The sequence below is a fragment of the Tachypleus tridentatus genome, chromosome 6 (assembly GCF_004210375.1).
Source record: "Tachypleus tridentatus isolate NWPU-2018 chromosome 6, ASM421037v1, whole genome shotgun sequence".
NCBI classification, from domain to species: Eukaryota; Metazoa; Arthropoda; class Merostomata; order Xiphosura; family Limulidae; genus Tachypleus; species Tachypleus tridentatus.
In genome coordinates this window covers 27,702,945-27,727,113 of record NC_134830.1, presented here as the reverse complement: position 1 = coordinate 27,727,113, position 24,169 = coordinate 27,702,945, and the positions used below count along the sequence as shown (strand labels likewise).

The following is a 24,169-nucleotide window of genomic DNA, read 5'->3' as shown; positions in this document are numbered from 1 at the left end:
GGTGCAACGGGGATTTGAACCCGCGACTCTCAGATTACGAGTCGAACGTCTTAGCCCACCTGACCATGCCGGGCCAGCTATAAGAAACCTGAAACATTTAAGAAAAAAAATAATAACACATGCCAGTGTTAAAAGCTGCACAACAGTAGCAAAAAGAGACCTCTAGTGGCTCAACGTTAAATCAAAACGTTTAAGGCACTAAAAAAACGGGATCGATACATTTGTTGGACACAGCACAAATAGTCATTGTATAGCTCTGCGCTTAACAACAAACACAGTCTGTATTCTAACTAAATAATTCATTACTAAAACTGTACTGTCAGTAGATTGAACAGAAAGTTCCAGATTCATCCAATGAGATTCTTTCTCTCCATTACATCCCATCCCACTGGACACTCCACACATTTGCTTGTCCAATAATAATAATTGAAATACATCGTACTCTGACATTCGTTTTTACCATATGTGGCGCTCTGACAGTGAGAAAAAATTCATAAAACTAAACCATATTTAGATATTTTGGAAATGATTTATTTATTTTTTATAAAGGTTTGATTCTGAACACGATTCGCTTAAACTTAACCATATTTTCAGTGGGGAAACTAGACCTCTTGATAACTGTAGAGTACGGGGACTTCAATAACTATTGTTAATTAGCGAGGGGGAATCCTCAAGGAGCGTGGGTGATGTGTCGGATGTTTCACCCTAGGATGCATAACTAACTATCTGAGCTTTTGAATGAATATTTTTACAGAAAACTCGAAAAAGATGGAATTTAACACCTGCATTTTATCTCGCAGCATTTATTTGCCACTAATGGTTTGGTTTGTTTTGAATTTCGCGTAAAGCTACACGAGAGCTATCTGTGATAGCCGTTCGTAAGTTAGCAGTGTTAGAGTGTCTTAATCACGTGGCCATGTCGGGCCGCCACTAATGGACTATAACTTCTAAATAAAGCTCTAGCTTATTACTGTGAAACCTAGTTATCAGTGTTGTTGTTACAGCATTCTTCTACATTTACCATACCAAGAAACAGTAAAAATATTCGATTTAATAAATAAGCACGAATGAATTTTGAGTAACTGTTTTGAATTTATGTTTTACAATATAGTACAGATACAGATCACGCCTTGATTGAAATTCCATAAATCTTTAATATTATTTTTTATTTTTTTAATGTTATCAAACAGGTGGACCATAATTTCTTCATGGTCACTTGGGTGAAAACACGTTATATTACTTGTCTGAATTCGTAGAAAATATTTGTAAATTAGATCTAAACACCTCAGTGTGAAGGCGGAGCGGACAGGTGAGCTAACAGGGTGTGGTCTCCCAATCCAAGAAGAATTGCGTTAATTTTGTTTCTGGCGATGGGTGTGGCCCATTCAGATTTATTATTTATTATATTTTTACTGTGGTAACAGTGACCGAACGCATCATTCGGTAACATCTTTAGCAAGAACTTCCCTGAGCATTACTTTAACGCAATTACTGGTTCTAATTAACAATGTTTAATTAATATGCACAAAATTATAAAGAAATGTAAAACAAAGTATAGCTTTATTAGTAATTATGAATAATTATTATTTGGTTTTTTGTCAACACCACCACCTTTGCTACACCCGTAATTAAGAATGATCGTACACACGAATATGAATTAACATAATTTAAAGCATTTATGTCAATCATACTTTATTAGAACCAGAATAATACATCTGAAATTTAAAATTGATTTGTCTATAAACTTTTATCTAAGCGGAGGAGATTAGACGGTTTATTTTATTTGGAATATTCGCGTAAAGATATAGCCATATATAAATGCAAACCGATAGACTAAAGGGAAAGCAACTATTTACAGGATCCATTGCCAACACTTGGGCTTTGACGGTCATTCTTATGACGCACCCACTGCCCCTAAGTGGTAGGCACGATTTGTTTTTTTAAGTGTTTTTTTTCGGCAAAGCCTGGTCCCCACGTTGTTAAGAAAAGAAATCAAAATGTTATTTCTTAACAACTTATGTTATTTCTTAATAGACCAGACTGTTTAACTTCAAGCAAAATCTTTCTTCGTGTTACTTGTAACAAATGTTCGGCATGGCTTAACTTGAAAACTTGTTGCACATTTAAAATAGAAAGAAACAATTAATTAAAATGCAAACGGTTTCAGTTTCGAAAAACAAACAGTGCTAAAAATCTAGGTACAATTTGACGAATACAATACGGATAATGGACAATATAACCATTGGTATTTAAAGTGGTAACAGTTATGTAACTCTTGGTATTCAGCATTGAAGCCATGACACAACCCTCGTGCAGTATCATAACTGTTTGTATTAAACATTATGATAGCAACGAAAATCTTGTTATTTAGCATTGAAGCCAGAAAACAACCTTTGTTATTATATGACATTGTGCAATAACGTAGCTATTGGCATTAAACATTATGGTAGTAACGTAAATATTGGTATTTAGCATTGTTTAAACAATGTTACTTGTACCAACCACACGTTGTGCAGAATATAATACTATTACGATTTTTAACATTCCAAAAGTTAAAGTTTTATGTAATTATGAAAATTCAGTTGAATTATTATTGATTAACTCGTATAAGAAATAACAGGATAAACTAACCATTACCAGAATGACGAATCCGCAATGAAAACTGATTGAAAATGATTTTCAAAATCTTCGCAGAATAATAATTTTTTTTCATTTAACAGCGAAGCCAAATTCTCAAGCTATTTACAAAATCCCCTCACACAGAACAGTTATAAGCTCTGCTCTGCATCAGCGAAAATTTCTCGTAAAAAATACTTGTGTAGCTTGAATTTATAATGTTTTATATCTGTGTTTTAATCTAAAAATTTAATATGACCTGTTATGTAGGCCACAACGCCCTCTTTTGCTGCATTGAATGACTAACGATCATCATAATTTAACCGTGAACATCTGCGTGCTGTTCACTCACATGGAAAACTTCTACTCAATTGGTATTTCATACCCAAGTAAAATATATAGTGTCCATGCAGTAACCACATCTAGCTATTTGGGCGGTAACCAATAGTTACCAATAGTTCATTCACTTGAGAGTCACAAGCTGAAAGAAAAAAAAATCTGATAAGATAAATAAAACATAGAAAATGGAGAGTGCTTCATAGCTCAGTATTGTATAGTACATAAACTAAAAAATGAAATAAATAAATGCGAACAAGTTGCCTTATTCTAATCCATCGTAAAAGGTGACTTTCTTATTTTGTGAATACGATAATTTAAGTTTAAATATTTAACGGTTTTTGGACAAATTTGAATAAAAGTGAAAATCTTCTCAGCTAATATGACTATTTATATAGTTGAAATGATTCAAGAAAATATATTATGTTTTAAATGGAGTAATTATTACTATAAAGTGTTAGAAACCATATAGGCTAAAAATATCTAACTCTATTTCGCTTGAAGCTTTGTTGATGACTAACTTGTGGAGTACCCGTCCCCTGGACGGAAGTTATGTAAATTTATGATTAATGAAAGGTTATCTTAGGACATGAAAAGATGCTTCCGTTATATGTAATTATATATAAAAAAACACCTTAATCGTAAGCATCAGAGGTTATGCATCACTTAACCCCTGATGGATATAATTTAGACTGTATAGTTTCCTCTCTAAATGACTATTTGATATTCTGCCTATTACGTCTATGTGACTTTTATGAGTTCCTATTTGGAGCTCTTAATAAATAAGTTTGAGGTAATTTCGTACCAGTAACGTGCAGAGGACATTAAAATCACAGGGATTCAAAGATAAAAGAGGGTACTTTTGAGGGCGCGGTGTTAGAGGAGCCTATGATTGAAAAGTAATAAGAAGCGAACAGGATTTCTTTTACTCCAATTCACTTGATCTTATAAACACTTTTACAACCTGAAACTAAATAGTGACTTTGTGTATATTAACGTTTAGATCGTGTGACATTCATTTTAAAAGCACTTTTTTTTCGACCTAATAGGCTGAGACAAGCAAGGTACGAAATCAGATGGCATTTTGTTGGCATTTTGTTATGGTAGGGTGTAGGGGCGTCAGCTCACCCCGACCACTGTAGATGTCACTGTTTCAGACTATTTCTTTTTTGCATTTCTTATTTTCAGTATTTCAATTAATCTACATTAATTTATGTTATAAAATCTCACGAGTGACAATAAGAAATGCTAAAAGCTATTATCATTTTCGTTTTTTATGGTTTTCTGTTCTTTTAGGTAAAGCAACATTAAAGACATTGTTTGTTAAGCACGAAGCTACATGATAGAATAGTTTTCCTTTTTGTGCCTATCGCGGGTATTGAAAAACCAAATATTTAGCGTTTTTAGCTCTGAAATGGGCCCGGCATGGCCAGGTGGGTTAAGGCGTTCGACTCGTAATCTGAGGGTTGTGGGTTCGAATCCCCGTCGCACTAAACATGTTCGCCCTTTCAGCAGTGGGGACGCTATAATGTGACGGTCAATCCCACTATTCGTTGGTAAAAGAGTAGCCCATAGCCCTCGCGTAGCTTTGCGCAAAATTAAAAAAAAAAAAGCTCTGAAACTTGTTGTTGAACCACCAGGGGCATCTTAAAGAGAAAAGCATTTGGCTGTATTACTGTAAAAATCAATTCTCTTTGAAAATTTTCAAAATTCGCTAGCGAAATACAGTTGTTCGTCCAGTTATTAAATTTTTAGTATGAAAAAACAACAAAAAACAACCCTCGTGTCATATATATGTAAAATGTGGGTTTTCTCGACATCACTGATAACTCTCGTGTCATGTTGAGAAACATAATGATGTGTGGTATGATATTATCTTGTGTTTCATATCAATATTTTACAACAAACTGATAATTTCCAACAAACAAGTAGTTGTTTTTGTATATCACATACTCCTAATTTTGTGTACAATTAATGTGAAACATAAAATCAACTTACGTGAGTGTGTGTTAGGGGAAAAAAAAACACCTTAAAATGATTGATGGCTTGTTGGACGGATATAATAGTTCGATAACTATTACCGTTTCTGATTATTGGTGCCCTTAGTAGGTTACTAGAAAATGTTTACGGTATATATTACATTTATCAGAAATTACTACAATATTCATGAATAGATGTAATATATACCATAGAAATTTTCTGAAAACCCATCAAAAATAAATAGCAAAATAGTTTTAATCGCTATTTATTGTTCAATATTCTCACGAATTTATATGCTATCGTTATTGAACGAGCCGTTGAATAAATTCTCAACAAGTGGGTTTCTCGTCATCACTGATTCTCACGAAATGACTGTGCTAGTCGTCCCTAATTCTGAACTCATGGACTAGAGGGAAGCTAGTTGGTGGTAGCAACACCTACCACCAGCTCGTGGGCTACCTTGCTCCGACCGCATAGCGGGAATAGATCGTCACTCATGTAATACTCCCATGGTCCCAAAATGTATAACACGATATTTTTGATGTTATCGAGACGCGAGAAATCAGTCGCACGAACAGCACGCGGAAAATACGTAACCATATAATTTGTTCTGATTTGATTTCACTCTCATGCAACTTTTAATTTAGGCTTCAATAGGAAAAGAGCGTTTATAATCCTAAAATTCAGGGCTTGAACCATGTGGTGGACACAGCGCAAATGCATCGTTTTTTGAGCTTTGCTCTTAAACCAAAATAATCAGTGAGAAACACTACCTAGACTAACCATATGTGAAGCAGCGTGGTAAAGTTTTAAAAAAAATAAAACGTTCATTTTTTGACTTGTCAAAAGAGTAATGAAATATTTTTTCTGCTCAGTTTCTAAACGAAAGTGTTTGTCAAATCTAAAGTGACAGTTAAGATGATAATAGTATTCTGTATATTTTTATTTTTCGCCATTTTTACAGTCATGTCGTCAACTGCATCTATGTAAAGGTGAGTAGAAGGACAAATGTTTTGTTTTTTAAACGCAGTTTAACAAATAACTCTTTATTAAATATCTTATGGCGTAATAAAATTATTGTTTATAATTAACTATAAACAAAATTTAAAAAATTTACTAAGATAGTGTTTTTTTGTTTGTTTGTTTTTTTAAATTTCGCACAAAGCTACTTGAGGGCTATCTGTGCTAGCCGTCCCTAATTTAGCAGTGTAAGGCTAGAGATAAGGCAGTTAGTCATCACCACCCACCGCCAACTGTTGGGCTACTCTTTTACCAACGAATAGTGGGATTGACTGTCACATTATAACGCCCCCACGGCTGGGAGGGCGAGCATGTTTGGCGCGACGGGGATGCAAATCCGCGACCCTCAGATTACAAGTCGCACGCCTTAACATGCTTGGCTATGCCTGGCCTTGACTAAGATAATATTAACATACAGACGCCATTAAAGAAGAGTGTTTGTTTAGAATTAAACACAAATCTACACAATGGTCTATCTGTGCTTTGCTCATCATGAGTATCGAAACCCAGTTTCTAAATGGTTTAAGTTTGCAAACAGACTGCTGTGCCATTGGCGGGAAAGTTCATGAAAAACGTTAACAAAACTACGAACTTTGGGTTTTTGGAAAGTGTTGTTATATGCCAAAAGGGAAGAGCACGCGCCAGTGTCAGTGGGTCGGACAGTGCACTTGTTGTTTGTTTGTTTTGAATTTCGCGCAAAGCTACACAAGGGATATCTGCGCTAGTCGTCTCTAATTTAGCAGTGTACGACTGGAGGGAAGGCAAATGGTTATCACCACCAACCGTAAACTCTTGGGCTACTCTTTTACCAACGATTAGTGGGATTGACTGTAAAATTATAACGTCCACACGACTGAAAGAGCGACCACGTTTGAGGTGATGGGAATTTGAACCCGCGACCCTAGGATTACGAATCGAGTACTTTAACAACCTGGCCATCCCAGGCCTCTGTGGATTTGTTGTTCCGTGATTATTAGAAAACAAAATAGAGATCAAATAAAATTTCGCGCTTCGTACTTTAGTGGTCATGGATACTTTATTAGAGCTACGGTTAAATCACACAAGTTGGAAGTAGCTACATTCAATAGCTGCCTTCATTGTAGTCTACATCTTACAAAACTAGAGACGGATATTGCAGATAGCTCTCGAGTAGCTTGTACGAAATTCAACACACATTTATTAGTTTGTATGGATATACAACTTATTCAAATATATCAAGGTACCGGTGTTCACTGTGATCTAGCTGCCATACAGCTTATTCAAATATATCACGGCTACCAGTAGCCACGAGTATCTTTGCTGCGAAATACAAACAAACAAAAATATATCAAGGTACCGGTGTTACATCTTATCAAAGCTAGAGACGGATATTCAGATATATCAAGCTTGTACCGAAATTCACTTTATCGAAGTATGGATATACAGCTTATTCAAATATATCAAGGTACCGGTGTTCACTGTATCGAAGCTGGACATACAGCTTATTCAAATATATCAAGGTGCCAGTGTTATATTTTTCTTTTCACTGTTCCGACAAAATGACCATGAGGTGGTTATTTGTACACTTCCTGAGTTGTACATGTGCTTAACATATTTATGATAATAATTAAAATGGACAGTTTGATGTATGATTACAGAAATTAATCAAATTCTCTTTAGACTTTTTTATATTCTCCTTTGAATCAACACAAAAAGCAGGTTTTGAGTGATTTTTTGTCAGTACCAACACCTTAATTCGGAAAACTATGCATTACTGAAACCATGTGTTTAATTTCATAATGGTTCTCATTTCTGAGTTTTCACTTCATTTATATTAATAAAACTTTTGCTTTTGAGTATAATTTAGAAATTAAAAACTTTATAAAAACACACCAGTTCCACAGAAATTTGTGTTTGTTAATGTACAATATTTAATTATGTATTAAAATAAATTTATTAAAAATTTGTGAAACGTTATAATCATGTATGATATATGAAATTGGTATACTGGAGTGCTCCAGATTAGTTTTTTTTTTTTTTTGTATTTGAAGTGGTTTAAACTGTGTCACACATGGTGAAAAACTGTAGATATAAACGAATTCGGTGAATTATAATCAAAGTTTTATAACATCGTTTCTAACAAACGTTATCAAATTCTCTGTAGGTGATACGTGTTTAAAGTCATTTCTTAAACTTATTGTATTTGTACAATTATAATTATTCTTTGAAAACTTAACTTGAAAAGCTTTCATTGTATCATGATCATTTCCTGAATTTAAGACAAGGAACACGAAATAGTTTTTGATTTAAATCTTTCTTATGTGGAACATTAAAATATATAAAATAATTGTTGAATACATTTCAGTTTCACATGCCTGGTTCTGTCTCTCAAAGCCTTTCAACTGTAAAAATATGAACCCTATCTACCAGTCACCTTCAATGGATATAACTTCAGATTAATATCATTGGATTGCATGACTTTAATGCTCAGGTTAGTGTGAGTATTTTACTTTACCACCAGGCCCGGCATGGCCAAGTGTCTTAAGGCGTTCGACTCGTAATCCGATGTTCGCGGGTTCGAATCCCGGTCGCACCAAACATGCTCGCCCTTTCAGCCGTGGGAGCGTTATAATGTGACTGTCAATCCCACTATTCGTTGGTAAAAGAGTAGCCAAAGAGTTGGCGGTTGGTGGTGATAACCATTTGCCTTCCCTCCAGTCGTACACTGCTAAATTAGAGACGACTAGCGCAGATAGCCCTCGAGTAGCTTTGTGCGAAATTTAAAAACAAGCTACTTTACCACTGATATTCTGTTTTGCTCCTATTCTCGTGTCCTCTGCTGGGACAACGGTTGATCTACGGATTTACGACGCTAAAATCAGAGGTTCGATTCCCCTCGGTAGATGTAGCAGATATCCCGAGAGGGCTTTGCTATAAAAAAAAACACACGCACTCTCTCCTTGTACAAAGGCCAAGAAGATAATATTATTTTCAATTTAGCCAGAGTACTCTATTATAATATTACGTTTTGTTTTCTAAAATCATCTCTATTATAATAAACAGTACGGTCGGTTTCCCAAACCATCTATATTATAATATTGCGGTTGGTTTCCAAAATACTTTCTATTTGCAGTTTTCAAAAATTAAATTCAATAATATTTATGAGAAAAGGTCCCCAAGAGTAATATTTTAAACTTAATATAAACCAGTAGTTAGTTGTACAGTAATATAATGATTTTAAATATCCGTGTAAATAGATGTTACTTTCAAGTACGGCCAGGCATGTCCAGGTGGTTAAGGCACTCGACTGTAATTGTTTATTTGTTTTTGAATTTCGCACAAATCTACTCGAGGGCTATCTGTGCTAGCCGTCCTTAATTTAGCAGTGTAAGACCAGAGGGAAGGCAGCTAGTCATCACAACCCACCCACAACTCTTCGGCTACTCTTTTACAAACGAATAGTGGGATTGACCGTCACATAATAACGCCCCCACGACTGAAAGGGCGAGCATGTTTGGCGCGACAGGGATGCGAACCCGCGATCCTCAGATTACGAGTCGAACGCCTTAAGACACTTGGTCATGCCGGACCATATTGTAAAGTAAATTAAATGTAAAATTGTAATAAAGGCAAACTTAGGTGATAATGCTGAAACGTCTGAATACGTGTTCAAAGAGATAAGTATATGATTTCTAATAAACTGCGCATGCTTATATTAGACCTAAATAAAACCTATAGAAATTGTATTTTGCGTAATGCTAATTTTTTCTAAGAAAAAGTTAAATGTTATTTATGTGAATTATTTGCAAATAAAAAACTAAATTCAAATCGAGGCTGCTCCAAGCACGTCGTCATGTGATGAAAACTACACTGTGCCAATGTATACCATATTCGTTGCATCGAAAAGTTTGATTCAGCAAAAGAACAGGGAAAGTGACTTTGAGTTGGAAGGTCTTTCTAACGACATCAGATTTGTAGCGTTTGATTGAGAAATTTACGAGAAACGTTCCAAACAGGAGTATTATTTATATTGATGTTCAAGTAGTTGTGTAAACCCATTTTTAGTTCACAGTTTATATCACGTGATTCTCTTACTGGAATTTTACTCTTATCAACATTTCAATACATGTTTGCCAGTGTTTTGATTTCGAGTTTCACAAATTTCGCGTAATAACAATTGAAAGATTATTATGTTGATACATAAATCAGTTCGCTTTTCGATATGCACTGTTGACATGTTTTCATATTAAGCAAGTACACTAAAAGTTTTTAACCATAATGTGCTTGTATTGTGAATTCAAGGGTTAACAATTCGTGTCCCCTTGTTAAAGAAAACAAACTCTCAAACAATTCGTGTCCCTTTGTTAAAGAAAACAAACTCTCAAACAATTCGTGTTCCTTTGTTAAAGAAAACAAACTCTCAAACAATTCGTGTCCCTTTGTTAAAGAAAACAAACTCTCAAACAATTCGTGTCCCTTTGTTAAAGAAAACAAACTCTCAAACAATTCGTGTTCCTTTGTTAAAGAAAACAAACTCTCAAACAATTCGTGTCCCTTTGTTAAAGAAAACAAACTCTCAAACAATTCGTGTTCCTTTGTTAAAAAAAAACAAATTCTCAAACAATTCGTGTTCCTTTGTTAAAAAAACAAACTCTCAAACAATTCAAACAATTCGTGTCCCTTTGTTAAAGAAAACAAATTCTCAAACAATTCGTGTCCCCTTGTTAAAGAAAACAAACTCTCTAACAATTCGTGTCCCTTTGTTAAAGAAAACAAACTCTCTAACAATTCGTGTCCCTTTGTTAAAGAAAACAAACTCTCAAACAATTCGTGTCCCTTTGTTAAAGAAAACAAACTCTCAAACAAACTCTCAAACAAACTGTCCCTTTGTTAAAGAAAACAAACTCTCAAACAATTCGTGTCCCAATTGTGTCCCTTTGTTAAAGAAAACAAACTCTCAAACAATTCGTGTCCCTTTGTTAAAGAAACAAACTCTCAAACAATTCCCTCTCAAACAATTCGTGTCCCTTTGTTAAAGAAACAAACTCTCAAACAATTCGTGTCCCTTTGTTAAAGAAAACAAACTCTCAAACAATTCGTGTCCCTTTGTTAAAGAAAACAAACTCTCAAACAATTCGTGTCCCTTTGTTAAAGAAACAAACTCTCAAACAATTCGTGTTCCTTTGTTAAAGAAAACAAACTCTCAAACAATTTGTGTCCCTTTGTTAAAGAAACAAACTCTCAAACAATTCGTGTTCCTTTGTTAAAGAAAACAAACTCTCAAACAATTCGTGTCCCTTTGTTAAAGAAACAAACTCTCAAACAATTCGTGTTCCTTTGTTAAAGAAAACAAACTCTCAAACAATTCGTGTCCCTTTGTTAAAGAAACAAACTCTCTAACAATTCGTGTCCCTTTGTTAAAGAAACAAACTCTCAAACAATTCGTGTTCCTTTGTTAAAGAAACAAACTCTCAAACAATTCGTGTCCCTTTGTTAAAGAAACAAACTCTCAAACAATTCGTGTTCCTTTGTTAAAGAAAACAAACTCTCAAACAATTCGTGTCCCTTTGTTAAAGAAAACAAACTCTCAAACAATTCGTGTCCCCTTGTTAAAGAAAACAAACTCTCAAACAATTCGTGTTCCTTTGTTAAAGAAAACAAACTCTCAAACAATTCGTGTCCCTTTGTTAAAGAAACAAACTCTCAAACAATTCGTGTTCCTTTGTTAAAGAAAACAAACTCTCAAACAATTCGTGTCCCTTTGTTAAAGAAACAAACTCTCTAACAATTCTCCTTTGTTAAAGAAACAAACTCTCAAACAATTCGTCCTTTGTTAAAGAAACAAACTCTCAAACAATTCGTGTCCCTTTGTTAAAGAAACAAACTCTCAAACAATTCGTGTTCCTTTGTTAAAGAAAACAAACTCTCAAACAATTCGTGTCCCTTTGTTAAAGAAAACAAACTCTCAAACAATTCGTGTCCCCTTGTTAAAGAAAACAAACTCTCAAACAATTCGTGTCCCTTTGTTAAAGAAAACAAACTCTCAAACAATTCGTGTCCCTTTGTTAAAGAAAACAAACTCTCAAACAATTCGTGTCCCTTTGTTAAAGAAAACAAACTCTCAAACAATTCGTGTCCCTTTGTTAAAGAAAACAAACTCTCTCCGTATTCTAGGACCGTGACGTGTAATAACAATGATAACTAAATCCCACCCTTCAATCAGACACTATAATTGGTCACATTGACGATAGGTGCTATTAACTAGTTGCCTTCCTTTTCCCTTTAGCGTAATAGTTTGAAATTAAGGAAGTCTTTGTGCAAATAACTCTGAAGTGAAATCTACTGTAGTGACTTGTCAAATAGAAGTATAGATATGTTCCTGCTATTATTTGTTTGTAAATGTTACAGTACTTCAAATACAAAATACACGTCACACTTACTTCAGTGTCAGTCTTGTTTGTTATTAAACACAAAGCTATATAATGAGATGTCTGTTTTCTGCCCAACACGAATGCTGAAAGATGACCCAAAATTGAACTGAAAATACGATAATCTCATTCAACTCCGTATCTATCAAGTCTGTCTGTAATCAATTTCTATGTCTGGTTTGCTTCATCCTGGTCCTTGAAGGCATAGTTCACCAACACCAGAAAACCTGTGGAACTTTGTTCCTAGTTTGTTGCAAATAAATGATACATTTGGACATAAAAATGTCGCATAAGAAAACTTATAAAGCAATATCTTGTTTCGTTGAATTACTCAGACTTACATCAGACAAGTTAGAAAGTAGATGTACTTCAGACTTACATCAGACAAGTTAGAAAGTAGATGTACTTCAGACTTACATCAGACAAGTTAGAAAGTAGATGTACTTCAGACTTTCATCAGACAAGTTAGAAAGTAGATGTACTTACAAAATTTGAAGAACAAATTTACAGGTGCCAAAGTAGCGTTCACACAGTTTCCGTAAGAGGTCGGCATGAACATACAGTTAATTCTCGTGATAACAACTACAAATGCCATCTGAGTATTCTTAATATATCTATTCTGGATTTTAAATTATAGATTGTAAAAACAGCATTTAACAGCTACACTTTGCATGCCGCAAATCATTGCTCAGGAGACTTTTCGTTCAACACCAGAACTCACCAATTGAGCTAGACCATGAAAGTGTATCTGAAATGTTTTTTATTATATATATATATATATATATACAGCCTCCTGTGGTTTTAACACAACTATTAGTTCAGTTTGTTTTTAGTGCTTTGTCAGCTTTCGTGAATGTAGATGTTTTACTTTTTATAATATTTGTAGAATGATTTTGTTAAAGAATATATTATTTCGGTTCTTTGAGTCAACTAGCAATTACAAACAACCGAATTTTTTTATATAAGGCAATAAATGGTTTTCGACTTTCGATTTTGCAACTTATTCTACACAGGAACTAAAACAAGTAGAGACTGAAACCGCCCTTGAAACAGAATATGAGGTCCTAATTTTTAATGAGCGTGAACTATTGCTACAAATCATTAGATCGAAAACAAACTTAAAAAAAAATCGAATGTGTACACTCTAAAAAGAAATGGAATAACCCGAAGAGAAAAAATCTATTATTAATTGGTTTGGGGTCAACTTCCAGATACTAGATAGAAATTTCACAGAAATAATTTCAAAAGATGTTACTATCTATTTGTGGTGAGACCAGACGATTAAAAACTTATCATTTGTGTTGAGGTGGATGATCCCCAAAAATTTTTGTTATTTTGTAGCAAAATATTTAACGTAGAAAGCTATTTCGTCAAAATATCTCTACATTTTATGAAGTATTTTCAACAAGTTATCAACTCTCATGTGGTATACCCAATCAGTAGTGTAATACTGGTGTCATCGCAAATCAATATAGTAACCTAATACATATTTATTTAGACAGTGTGTGTGTGTGTTTCCTTATAGCAAAGCCACATCGGGCTATTTGCTGAGCCCACCGAAAGAAATCGCACCCCTGATTTTAACGTTGTAAACCCGTACACTTACCGCTGTACTAGCGGGGGTCTTAAACAGTACACATCACTTATCTTTTTAAGCTAGGTCTCTTGTTTTATTTTAGATAGTATCTTAAGCCGACGAAATTACTCAAAAGAAAAATCCTGAATGCAAAACATTTAGTTCAGGACATTAGATTCGCAGTTATCTGATATTGAAAGAGTATAAATTAAAAACAAAAGTGACTGGAAGTATCTAATGACCACAACCGAGTACTCATCAATAAGTATCTAATAACCACAACCGAATACTCATCAATAAGTATCTAATAACCATAACCGAGTACTCATCAATAAGTATCTAATGACCACAACCGAGTACTCATCAATAAGTATCTAATAACCACAACCGAATACTCATCAATAAGTATCTAATAACCACAACCGAATACTCATCAATAAGTATCTAATGACCACAACCGAATACTCATCAATAAGTATCTAATAACCACAACCAAATACTCATCAATAAGTATCTAATAACCATAACCGAGTACTCATCAATAAGTATCTAATAATTACAACCGAATACTCATCAATAAGTATCTAATAATTACAACCGAATACTCATCAATAAGTATCTAATGACCACAACCGAGTACTCATCAATGCAGAGGGCGTAGTGGAAGCGAAAAGATTATCTTGTTGATGTTTAAAAACGGATGTTTGTTTTCTTGTAGCAAAGACACATCGGACTATCTATTGTGGTTATCGAGGGATTTCGAACCGTTAATTTTAAGATTGTAAATCACTAGACTCATTGCTGTCCCAACGGGAGAGATTAAAGGAAATGGACAGTGTCAATGAAAGTGTGCTTTCAAATAATATTTTAAAATAATTTTTATTTGCACTTTTATTTATTATCAGTAAATCACACCTGTATGAGGAAGTGAATAGTAATAATAATTATTAAGTGCAGAATATAAAAACGTGCTGGTCGTGGCCTAGTTTTAAAGTGCTCAAACTATGAGCCCCAAGATTTACGTTTTGAGTCCTGTTACCATAAAACCGTGATCCACAAAACGAGACAAAGTTAATATATATATACATGTATGAGTGCGTTTTTATATTTAAAAGTAGGTTTAGTTGGGTAACTAGCTCTTATCTGTTTATTAAGGGATGGTTTTTTTTCAAGAGTTACATTTTATGGTTGATTGTAGGTTGTGTTTACTGGAATAAAGTACTACTGGTTCATGCAACATTGATTGCTGGTGACACTCTCAGTTTTGAGTCTGTATATCTTGATGACTATGGTGCTGGTTCATGGATCGGACGGTCTATGGTTAGCTTTTCATCACCACAAAATCGCGTTTCATACTTCAGAGCCGTAGGTGCATTACAAGAGTGATGGTTAACTCAAACTAATTGCTTAGAGAAGGTCAAGGGTTGGATGGATGTCGTTGACTCATTATCATTTCTCTAGTCTGTCAATACAGAATTTTTCATTAGAAAAACTTTACCTTTTAAAAATTGTTACCAAACCTTTCTTGGTATTAATGGCCAGGTGGGTTAAGGCGTGCGACTCGTAGTCTGAGAGTCGCAGGTTCGAATCCCGTCGCACCAAAAATGATCGCCATTTCAGCAGTGGGGGCGTTATAATGTGACGGTCAATCCCACTATTCTTTGCTAAAAGAGTAGCCCAAGAGTTGGCGGTGAATGGTGATGACTAGCTGCCTTCCATCTAGTCTTACACTGCTAAATTAGGGACGGCTAGCGCAAACAGCCCTTGAGTAGCTTTGTGCGAAATTAAAAAAACAAACTAACAAACTCTTCTCGAAAACAAGTACAAAACCTCAAAAATTTCGCTTTGGCGAAACATTTCATATGAAAATTATCTAATTAACTCTATTTCACGGGGGTATATTCAAGATTTGGTACATGTGGATGGCTGGATTTCAGAAATGACGATGATAAAGTGTGAATATAACAGCTTTATTCATTAAATTTGGAATTTTTATACAGTATAATAACTCCATTTTTCAAATTTAGTTTTGGTCAATACAATGTTCTGAGACTCCAGTGACGATGTCGACCATATGGCGATCCAAGAAAATGTTGCAAATTCGTTTTATCTACTTCAATCGACCACAATTTGTCTTCAGTGCACTGCTTGTTCGCCGTGTTTTACTACTGGGTGGCAACATCAAAATAAGTATTTGATATAATAGCATTTCTTTTATTTTTAGTAAACGAACTTTCAGCCAGCCCATATCATTATTGCATTGCAATTAAATAACATGCGCAACTATCAAATTTTAAAATGTAACGTACGTGAGGAAGTTATGTTTCTTTCATTAATCGTATTCTCTTTGTAATTATCAAAATAACGTATGTAATGTGTAAACCTGTTTTCTACTATCAATGTTTCCATCGTCATGTTCGTTACGAGAAACTTTATCTTATTATATTATGCTTTGAAACGAATCATGGCCATTTTGCTTGCTACTAAAAAATGAAAATTTATCTAGGATGTTAATTAGTTTTTCGAAAACAGACACATGACCTAACAAGAACGTAAGAAACCTATGGATTTACACAAAACCATAGTTTTTTTAATATTTTTAGCTCAAAACGAAACTTCAGCGCCCTTTCTTTTATGTCAAAGTTCACCATCTTGACGACCACGAAGCTATGTTTCACAACCATTATTTTCAATAAATTTGCGAAAACAAAGTTCATACTTTCCTAAAGAAATTAAATTTATTTTTAAAATGTTAAAACTATAGAGGCCGAAAACTAATTATGTAGGTTTAGAATTTCGCGCAAAGCTACAGAAGGCTATCTGCGCTAGAAGGCAACTAATCATTACAACCCCCAGACAACTTTTTTACCTAGGAATAGTGGGATTGACCATCACATTATAAAACCCCCACGGCTGAAAGGGCGAGCATGTTTGATGTGACGGGGATTCGAACCACCGATTCTCGGATTAGAAGTCAAGTGCCTTAATCACCTAGCTAGTTCACGTGAAGACAATGTAAACAAAGTGACTTTAGCTGACTTCTTTTGGATGTGTTACAGATCAGAGAGTACAGGTTCTAACTATAGTAAATACCTTTTGTTACCAAACTGTTTTCCGGGTAGACTACAATTTTAGGATTCAACGACCATACTAATTAAGGACGGTTAGCAATGATTCAGCTTGGTATAAATATTTGAAACAATCTCCCACACTTATCTATTGAGTCTAGAGGCTTCAATATTTTCTCCAAGAAATATCATATACAGTATATCGAAAAGCTCCAAACAGTTCTATTGCTGCTATTAAGCATATTTCAACACTCAGAAAATGATCAAATTATTGAAATTCTCTTTGTTGTTTGTCTTGAAAAAATATATCACAAACATTACAAACTATCAGCATAATAAAAAAAAGCAAACAGTTACTATCTAGTACCAGATGACCTCAATATCTTTTGTGTTTTCTCCAATTGGCCGATTTTTATTAGTTTGTTTGGATTTCGCGCAAAGCTACACGAGAGCTATCTGCGCTAGCCGTCCCTAATTTAGCAGTGTGAGACTAGATAGAGAAGACACCAACTCGGGCTACTCTTTTACCAACGAATAGTGTATTGACGGTCACGTTATAACCCCCACACGGCTGAAAGGACGAGCTTATTTGATGTGACAGGGATTCAAACCCGCGACATTCCGATTACAAGTCAAGCACCCTAACCACCTGGTCATGCTGGGCCTCGTACTGATTAAAGAGTAATAACTCAATAAATGTTTAAAACTTCATTTTTCGAGCAAAATCATCTTATGTCGTACAAGGTTGCAATATATAACCACACAGACGTACCTTATAAATATAAACACGTCAAAGTTATTAGCTACTATTATTATGTGAACATGGATTTTGGTCCAGATTTGACGTCGAGCTCAAATAATAAAGTATTTTCTAAAACATAACGAGTTTGTTCATTCGTAAGTGCCAAGTTACACAATGAGCTGCCTGTGCTGTGCCACCCGCGGTTCTGAACCCCGATTTTTAGCGTTTAAGTCACCAAGCTTGCTACTGAGGCACCGAGAGACGTAGTAAGAGAAACAGACGTATTATAAACAACAACGAGAAAAAACGAACAAATAAGTCTTGTTTTTATCTGTAAAAGAGCATAAATTATCAAACACGATATCAGAATGCAGGAACTTGGAAACGGCATAAAATTACATTGGCATCGGTCTTCAAGCTAAAATAAATCCTGAGAACCTGTTGTTCAGTGCATAGATGTAAGTACGCTGGGCGTATCCTAGCGAGGCCCGGCATGGCCAAGCGTGTTGAGGCGTGCGACTCGTAATCTGAGGGTCGCGAGTTCACACCCGGTCGCGCCAAACATGCTCGCCCTCCCAGCCGTGGGAGCGTTATAATGTGACGGTCAATCCCACTATTCGTTGGTAAAAGAGTAGCCCAAGAGTTGGCGGTGGGTGGTGATGAATAGCTGCCTTCCCTCTAGTCTTACACTGTTAAATTAGGGACAGCTAGCACAGATAGCCCTCGAGTAGCTTTGTGCGAAATTCCAAAACAAGCAAACAAACAAACTTATCCTAGCGATAAATGTACCTGGACTATGAATCCATCTGATGATATGTGGTTTACGTCCTGTTACCACGAAACCCATAAAACAATATGAGGTCCACATCTTTTCAAATGTTTAATAAACCGAAACAGAGCTATTTACTCGCGTTAATAAGAAAGCACTTTTCTTACTCATGTAGTTAACTTACACAAAGTGTTGTTTTTCTTTTTTATTGAATTTCGTCTAGAGTTACTAAAAATTAGATCATATTACTGCGCTCCATCTAGCATGATTGCTGATGGGATTAAGACCCTGGGCCTGCAGATTGCGAATCGAGTACCCTAACCACCAGTCTTGCCAGGACCCTTGCTTAAGTGGAAAACGTTTCAAGTGGATCAACGTATATGCTTTCAAAATACCTTTTTTAATTTGTTATGATTTCACTGTAAGCTGTTGGAATGTAGTGAGGGTTATGAATATAAATAGCGTTAGTGCTTACGTAAATGAACATTATATCTTCAGTTAGTCTTAGAATAACTAAAAATCATGTTAGTATCGTTTACGATTTATTCATAGAGCAGTAAATGTTCGTATTAATAATTGTTTTTAAGTTTATGTTTAAATTAATATATTTTATGTTCTTTCATAGGAGCTTAACACAAAACAATGTATATAAGTATGTAGAAATGAAAACAATGATGTTAGAATACAATTAAGTGTTTCATACGCGGAAGTTAGTTGAGAATTTTTTTCCACTATTGAAAAAATAAAAATATGAGAACCTCGCCCTTCCATCTTGTATGTTCCTGATGTATTTAATCGTGAAATATCCTTAAATATTCTGAATCCGCCCGTTGTCTTCAGTTTTTTCCAAAACATAATCAGATAAATGCTTAAAACTAACATCTGGAAACGTGGAGTTGGCTGATAAAATTTGTTCATTTGTTTACGTTTATTTTCCAAAGCTCTCGGTTTTATCATCCATTCTGTTTGTAAGTACGGAAGAGTGAATGGGAACTTCAGGTATTTTTCCACCTGTCGGTTTACAACCATATCTGGTAATGATATACTTAATATGAACAATCACATATATCATATACTATTATACTATAGAATAGTCTGCCTCATCAGACTATCGTTAATCAAACTGTCAGTGAGTCATTGTTGGGTACATGCGTATGGTAGTGTTCTAATGAGAAATCACTAATGTTTGTAGAAGAGTGCTCAAACGAAGAACACCATTATTCTTTAGGAAGTCAAAGGACTGGTTTATAATTTCAAAAATAAGATTAACAAACTAGTCTCACATTTCTATGGATTTCATAATTGTGTTAGGAAAACGACCAAAACTATCTGAGTTAGCAAGTTACTACACGTTACTACACATGTTTGTTTTTTTTGTTTTTGAATTTCGCGCAAAGCTACACGAGGGCTATCTGTGCTAGCCGTCCCTAATTTAGCAGTGTAAGACTAGAGGGAAGGCAGTTAGTCATTACCACCCACCGCCAACTCTTGGGCTACTCTTTTATCAACGAATAGTGGGATTGACCATCACATTATAATGTCCCCACGGCTGAAAGGGCGAGCATGTTTGGTGCGACCGGGATACTACATGTGTGTAACGTTATATTTTGTATTTATCATATCACTAAAACAAAAACAAACTAGCAGAGTCTATAGGTTAGGGCACGAATTCGATCCTGCATCACCGAACATGCTCGTCCTTTCAGCTGTTTGGACGTTACATGTGATAGTCAATCTAACTATCCTAAATACCCCAAAAGTTGGCGGTGTGTAGTATTGAAAAGCTACTTTCCTTCGGGTCTATTACTGATAATTTGAGGACGGGTAGCGTATGTAGCTTTCAAGTGGCTTTGCGTGAAATGCAAATCAAATTACATATAATTATACGAACAAGGAGATTTAGTTAGTTTTCGAATATATGACCGCATGTAACTTGGTTGTTAAAGTGCCACACTGTAAATTTGAAAATTCATAGTTCACGTATTGCACCCTTCATGTTGGTACAAGGTGTGTGCTATAAAAGTAGCAGTCAAAGCCCAAAGTCAAAGTCTGATACGAGTAGCCCAGGAGTTGGTGGTGGGCATTATTAGTTAGCTTGTTTTCTATTCCATTAGTACAGATTTAAAGATGACAATTCGCAAGCAATTCTTTTGTTGCTTTGGTGAAAAAAAAATTCTTTGTGAGCCTTTCCCGTTTAAGCAAAGATGACATAAACTTGTTATTCTGTATTAAATATCAATTGATCATAATGAAAACGTAATAGCTGAAAAAAAATTAAAGTTATAGATTTAAAATAGCATTCATGTACTGCGTTAGGTATTATTTCATGTATAATAAAGACAAACATCGAGTTTCAATATCTCTGATGAGAGGAACACAGATAACCTGTTGTGTATCTTAGTGTTTAACTATAACCAAGTCAAACTTAATAAATGTCCTTTAAATATTTCAGTGAAACTCAAAGAATTTCCAAAACTTAAAGTAGTTCTGGACAAACAACTTACTCTCCAGATATTGTTGTAAACGACGACAAGCGCCGCCTATCTTGAGCAAGAGGATTACCATCTGCGGGAAATGGAGAGGATCCACGTCGAGATCGCTTCTTTCGCCGTTCGCTGGCCTGGCGTAGTAAAATCGCTTCTAAATTTTCTTCATTCAGCTCCCCTAGCTCCATCTGTTGGTCAAAATAAAGCGGTTAAGGGTTTTCATTTTTTTACGTATACGATATTTGATAAAATGTTTAACAAAAAATTAAGATAGCGACTTTAAAAACGTGATAAGTGTATAAACGGGGCTCATAAAATAAAACATCCAATTTTTAACCTACACTATTTAAAAGACAGATATTAATTTTAATTTTAAATGCTGTAGTGCATTCAAGAATATCACCTACAATTGGATCAGGATGGCCATTGATGGTGAGTTTTCAGCTACTAGCTGTTAGCTGTTTGCGTTTGAGCAAGTAACTTATACGATAGTTCCTGTATGACTCATTTAGCCTACCTAATTTATTGTGTAGGGGTTTAGTACAAGGAAAACACATTTTCAAAATTGTGGTTTTTCTCAGTTATTGTTACTCACAATATAATTTAAATTGGAAATTTTATCGCATGTTCCTAAGATGCTTTAGATTTAATAAACTTCTGTATCATCATTGTTATAACAATGAAATGCAGAAGAATACAATAAAATGCAATACTGTTTGCTAACGTATAGTTTAAATTTTGTTTCTAGTGCATAGTGTTTTTCATACAATATTTACAAACTCCAAATAGTTTTTCAACGCATTTATGAAACAGCTGTTGTTGTTGTATACATTAATTTGGAGATAAACAGTATTAGGTATATCTGCTTTTGCCAAAATAAAAGTTAAACTGCGATATGTTTCAATGCTTTCAGTAAACTTGTCACATCAGTTTCAAACCCTACATGTCATAAAATAGTTCTTGCTGTTACGTGTTTTGTGAATCCGTAGTGTATTTTATCAATATTTTCGTCCTTCTGACAGCATTAATTTATTACTTAAAGTATCATTTACGGTAATCCAGTTTTCCTTGGAATCTAGCTCAACATAAATTTAATCGAACAGAATGGAACTGCTCCTTTTAAAAAACAACATTATTGATGTGTTTTATATTATTTATTATATTATTATACACATATATACAAACGAAACTCACCATTCAGTGTATTGCTCTGTGGTGTACTTACAACATGAGCAAGTGTTCCTCTTATGAGAGAAATCATTTTTGTTGACTCAAGACAACCATTTTCGATACAAAGTGTTTTAAACACGGTATATCCTTAAATGATGTGATATGTGGTAAAATTTGTGGGAAGATACTGGATATAATAAACTATCTTTTGGGATGTACTTTGGATTTACATCAAACCTGGGCCTGGCATGGCCCAGCGCGTTAAGGCGTGCGCTTCGTAATCTGAGGTTCGCGGGTTCGCGCCCGAATCGCGCCAAACATGCTCGCCCTCCCAGCCGTGGGGGCGTTATAATGTGCGGTCAAGCCCACTTTTCGTTGGTAAAAGAGTAGCCCAAGATTTGTTGGTGGGTGGTGATGACTAGCTGCCTTCCCTCTAGTCTTACACTGCTAAATTAGGGACGGCTAGCACAGATAGCCCTCGAATAGTTTTGTGCGAAATTCCAAAACAAACAAACAAACAAACAAACAAAACATCAAACCAGAAATCAGTCATGTCTACAGTCACACCAATGGGGTTATTGACGCTATGCTTAAATCTACAAATAACCAATAGCTAAAGAATTAAAAACTAAATACTACCTTTCCGTAGGCACATTTTTTTTAGCGTCAGAACTTAAGAAATCATACGAAGTCTTCTAAAAGTTGGTCAGTAAATTCCAAAGGTCACATGAAGCATTTGCCAATGAGTAAACATTTAATAAGGACAAAAAATAATTGCAATCTGTTATCACTGAACTCCCTCAAAAACCAGGCTGATAAATAATAGATAGTGTATTTTTGGATCGACATATTTGTTGGTAAACCAATTTGACAAATGACGGAAAGTGTATTCCTGAATTGACTAGAGAGAACCTTAGAACATATTTGTTGGTAAACCAAGCTAAAAAGTGATGGAAAGCGTAATTCTGGATTGACTAGAGAAGATATTAGAACATATTTGTTGGTAAGCCAAGTTGACAAGTGATAGAAAGTGTATTTCTAGATTAACTAGGGAGAACATTATAACATTTTTTTTTTGTAACTCCAAGTAGGATTATGACTTTAAAAAGATATTGCTTAACTTATTTAATTTTTTATGGAAATTTACGTTAGAGAAACTGACAATTAATTACACTATATATTTGAAAACTTAAATTAATCTCTAACTCTAGAAACGGAAAGTAATTTCTAGCTTTAAAAACTAGTGGTAATTTTTACAGTAATATAACAAGAAATGAAGGTAGTATAGAAAACGAACAACATGTTAGTATCGCAGTTTTAAGTTGTATAGATATAAAAAATAGTATTTTCTGTAGAAGCTGTTTGCTCCACCTCTCCCCCAATCTCCAGCAACTCAGGGGTAAGCTCGAGGGCTGGTAAGACAGAACTTCATAATTTGACCTCTGTGATTGATACAGCAAATGTAGCCCATTGTGCAGCTTTGTGCTTAATAACGAAAAAAAATTACTTTTTTACAAAAAATTTAACAGAGAGTGAATGCAAAGATGGCGTCATAAACCGCAAGCAAAAGGAACTGTCCCCAGTGGCAGGAAAAGTTCGAGTTGATCTATCAGTTTAAATAATCTCGTACATTGTTAAAAGGTTAATTGTGTTTCACTCTTGGTTTCACTCAGAGTTAAAGCACTGTGCTACTTATACAGCCCATCACGAAAAGTAATTCTTAAGAATATCAGTCATACTAAGAGCCAGTCAACAGTAACATACGGTAAACCTACATTTTTATTAATTACGTCACGTCATGTTTTGATATGTAAATGATAGTGTGATTAACTACTAACAGTTTAGTGTTGAATGGCCTGCTTGCGAAATAAAATGTGACATCATCGTTTTTCATGTCTGTTCTATCATTTCAAAAGTGAATGTTGAGCTTTGTCTTGGTGCACGAGTTATCAAACGGGAGACATACGAACGTACGGACAGACATCACTGTCCGCAAGAT

The 24,169-nt window shown here is 34.8% G+C and overlaps 1 protein-coding gene across 1 annotated transcript in view; it reads right to left on the bottom strand.

Annotated features, from left to right (window-relative positions):
- Positions 1-22,261, bottom strand: part of LOC143251570 (transmembrane channel-like protein 3) — an 81,038-nt gene extending 58,777 nt beyond the window's left edge. The window contains exons 1-2 of the mRNA XM_076502842.1: positions 22,226-22,261; positions 21,019-21,188 (exon numbers count right to left, since the gene is read on the bottom strand). Of these exons, the coding sequence (XP_076358957.1) occupies positions 21,019-21,188; positions 22,226-22,261 (206 nt within the window). The remainder of the gene's footprint in view (positions 1-21,018; positions 21,189-22,225) is intronic.
- Between the last annotated feature and the right edge of the window lie 1,908 nt (positions 22,262-24,169).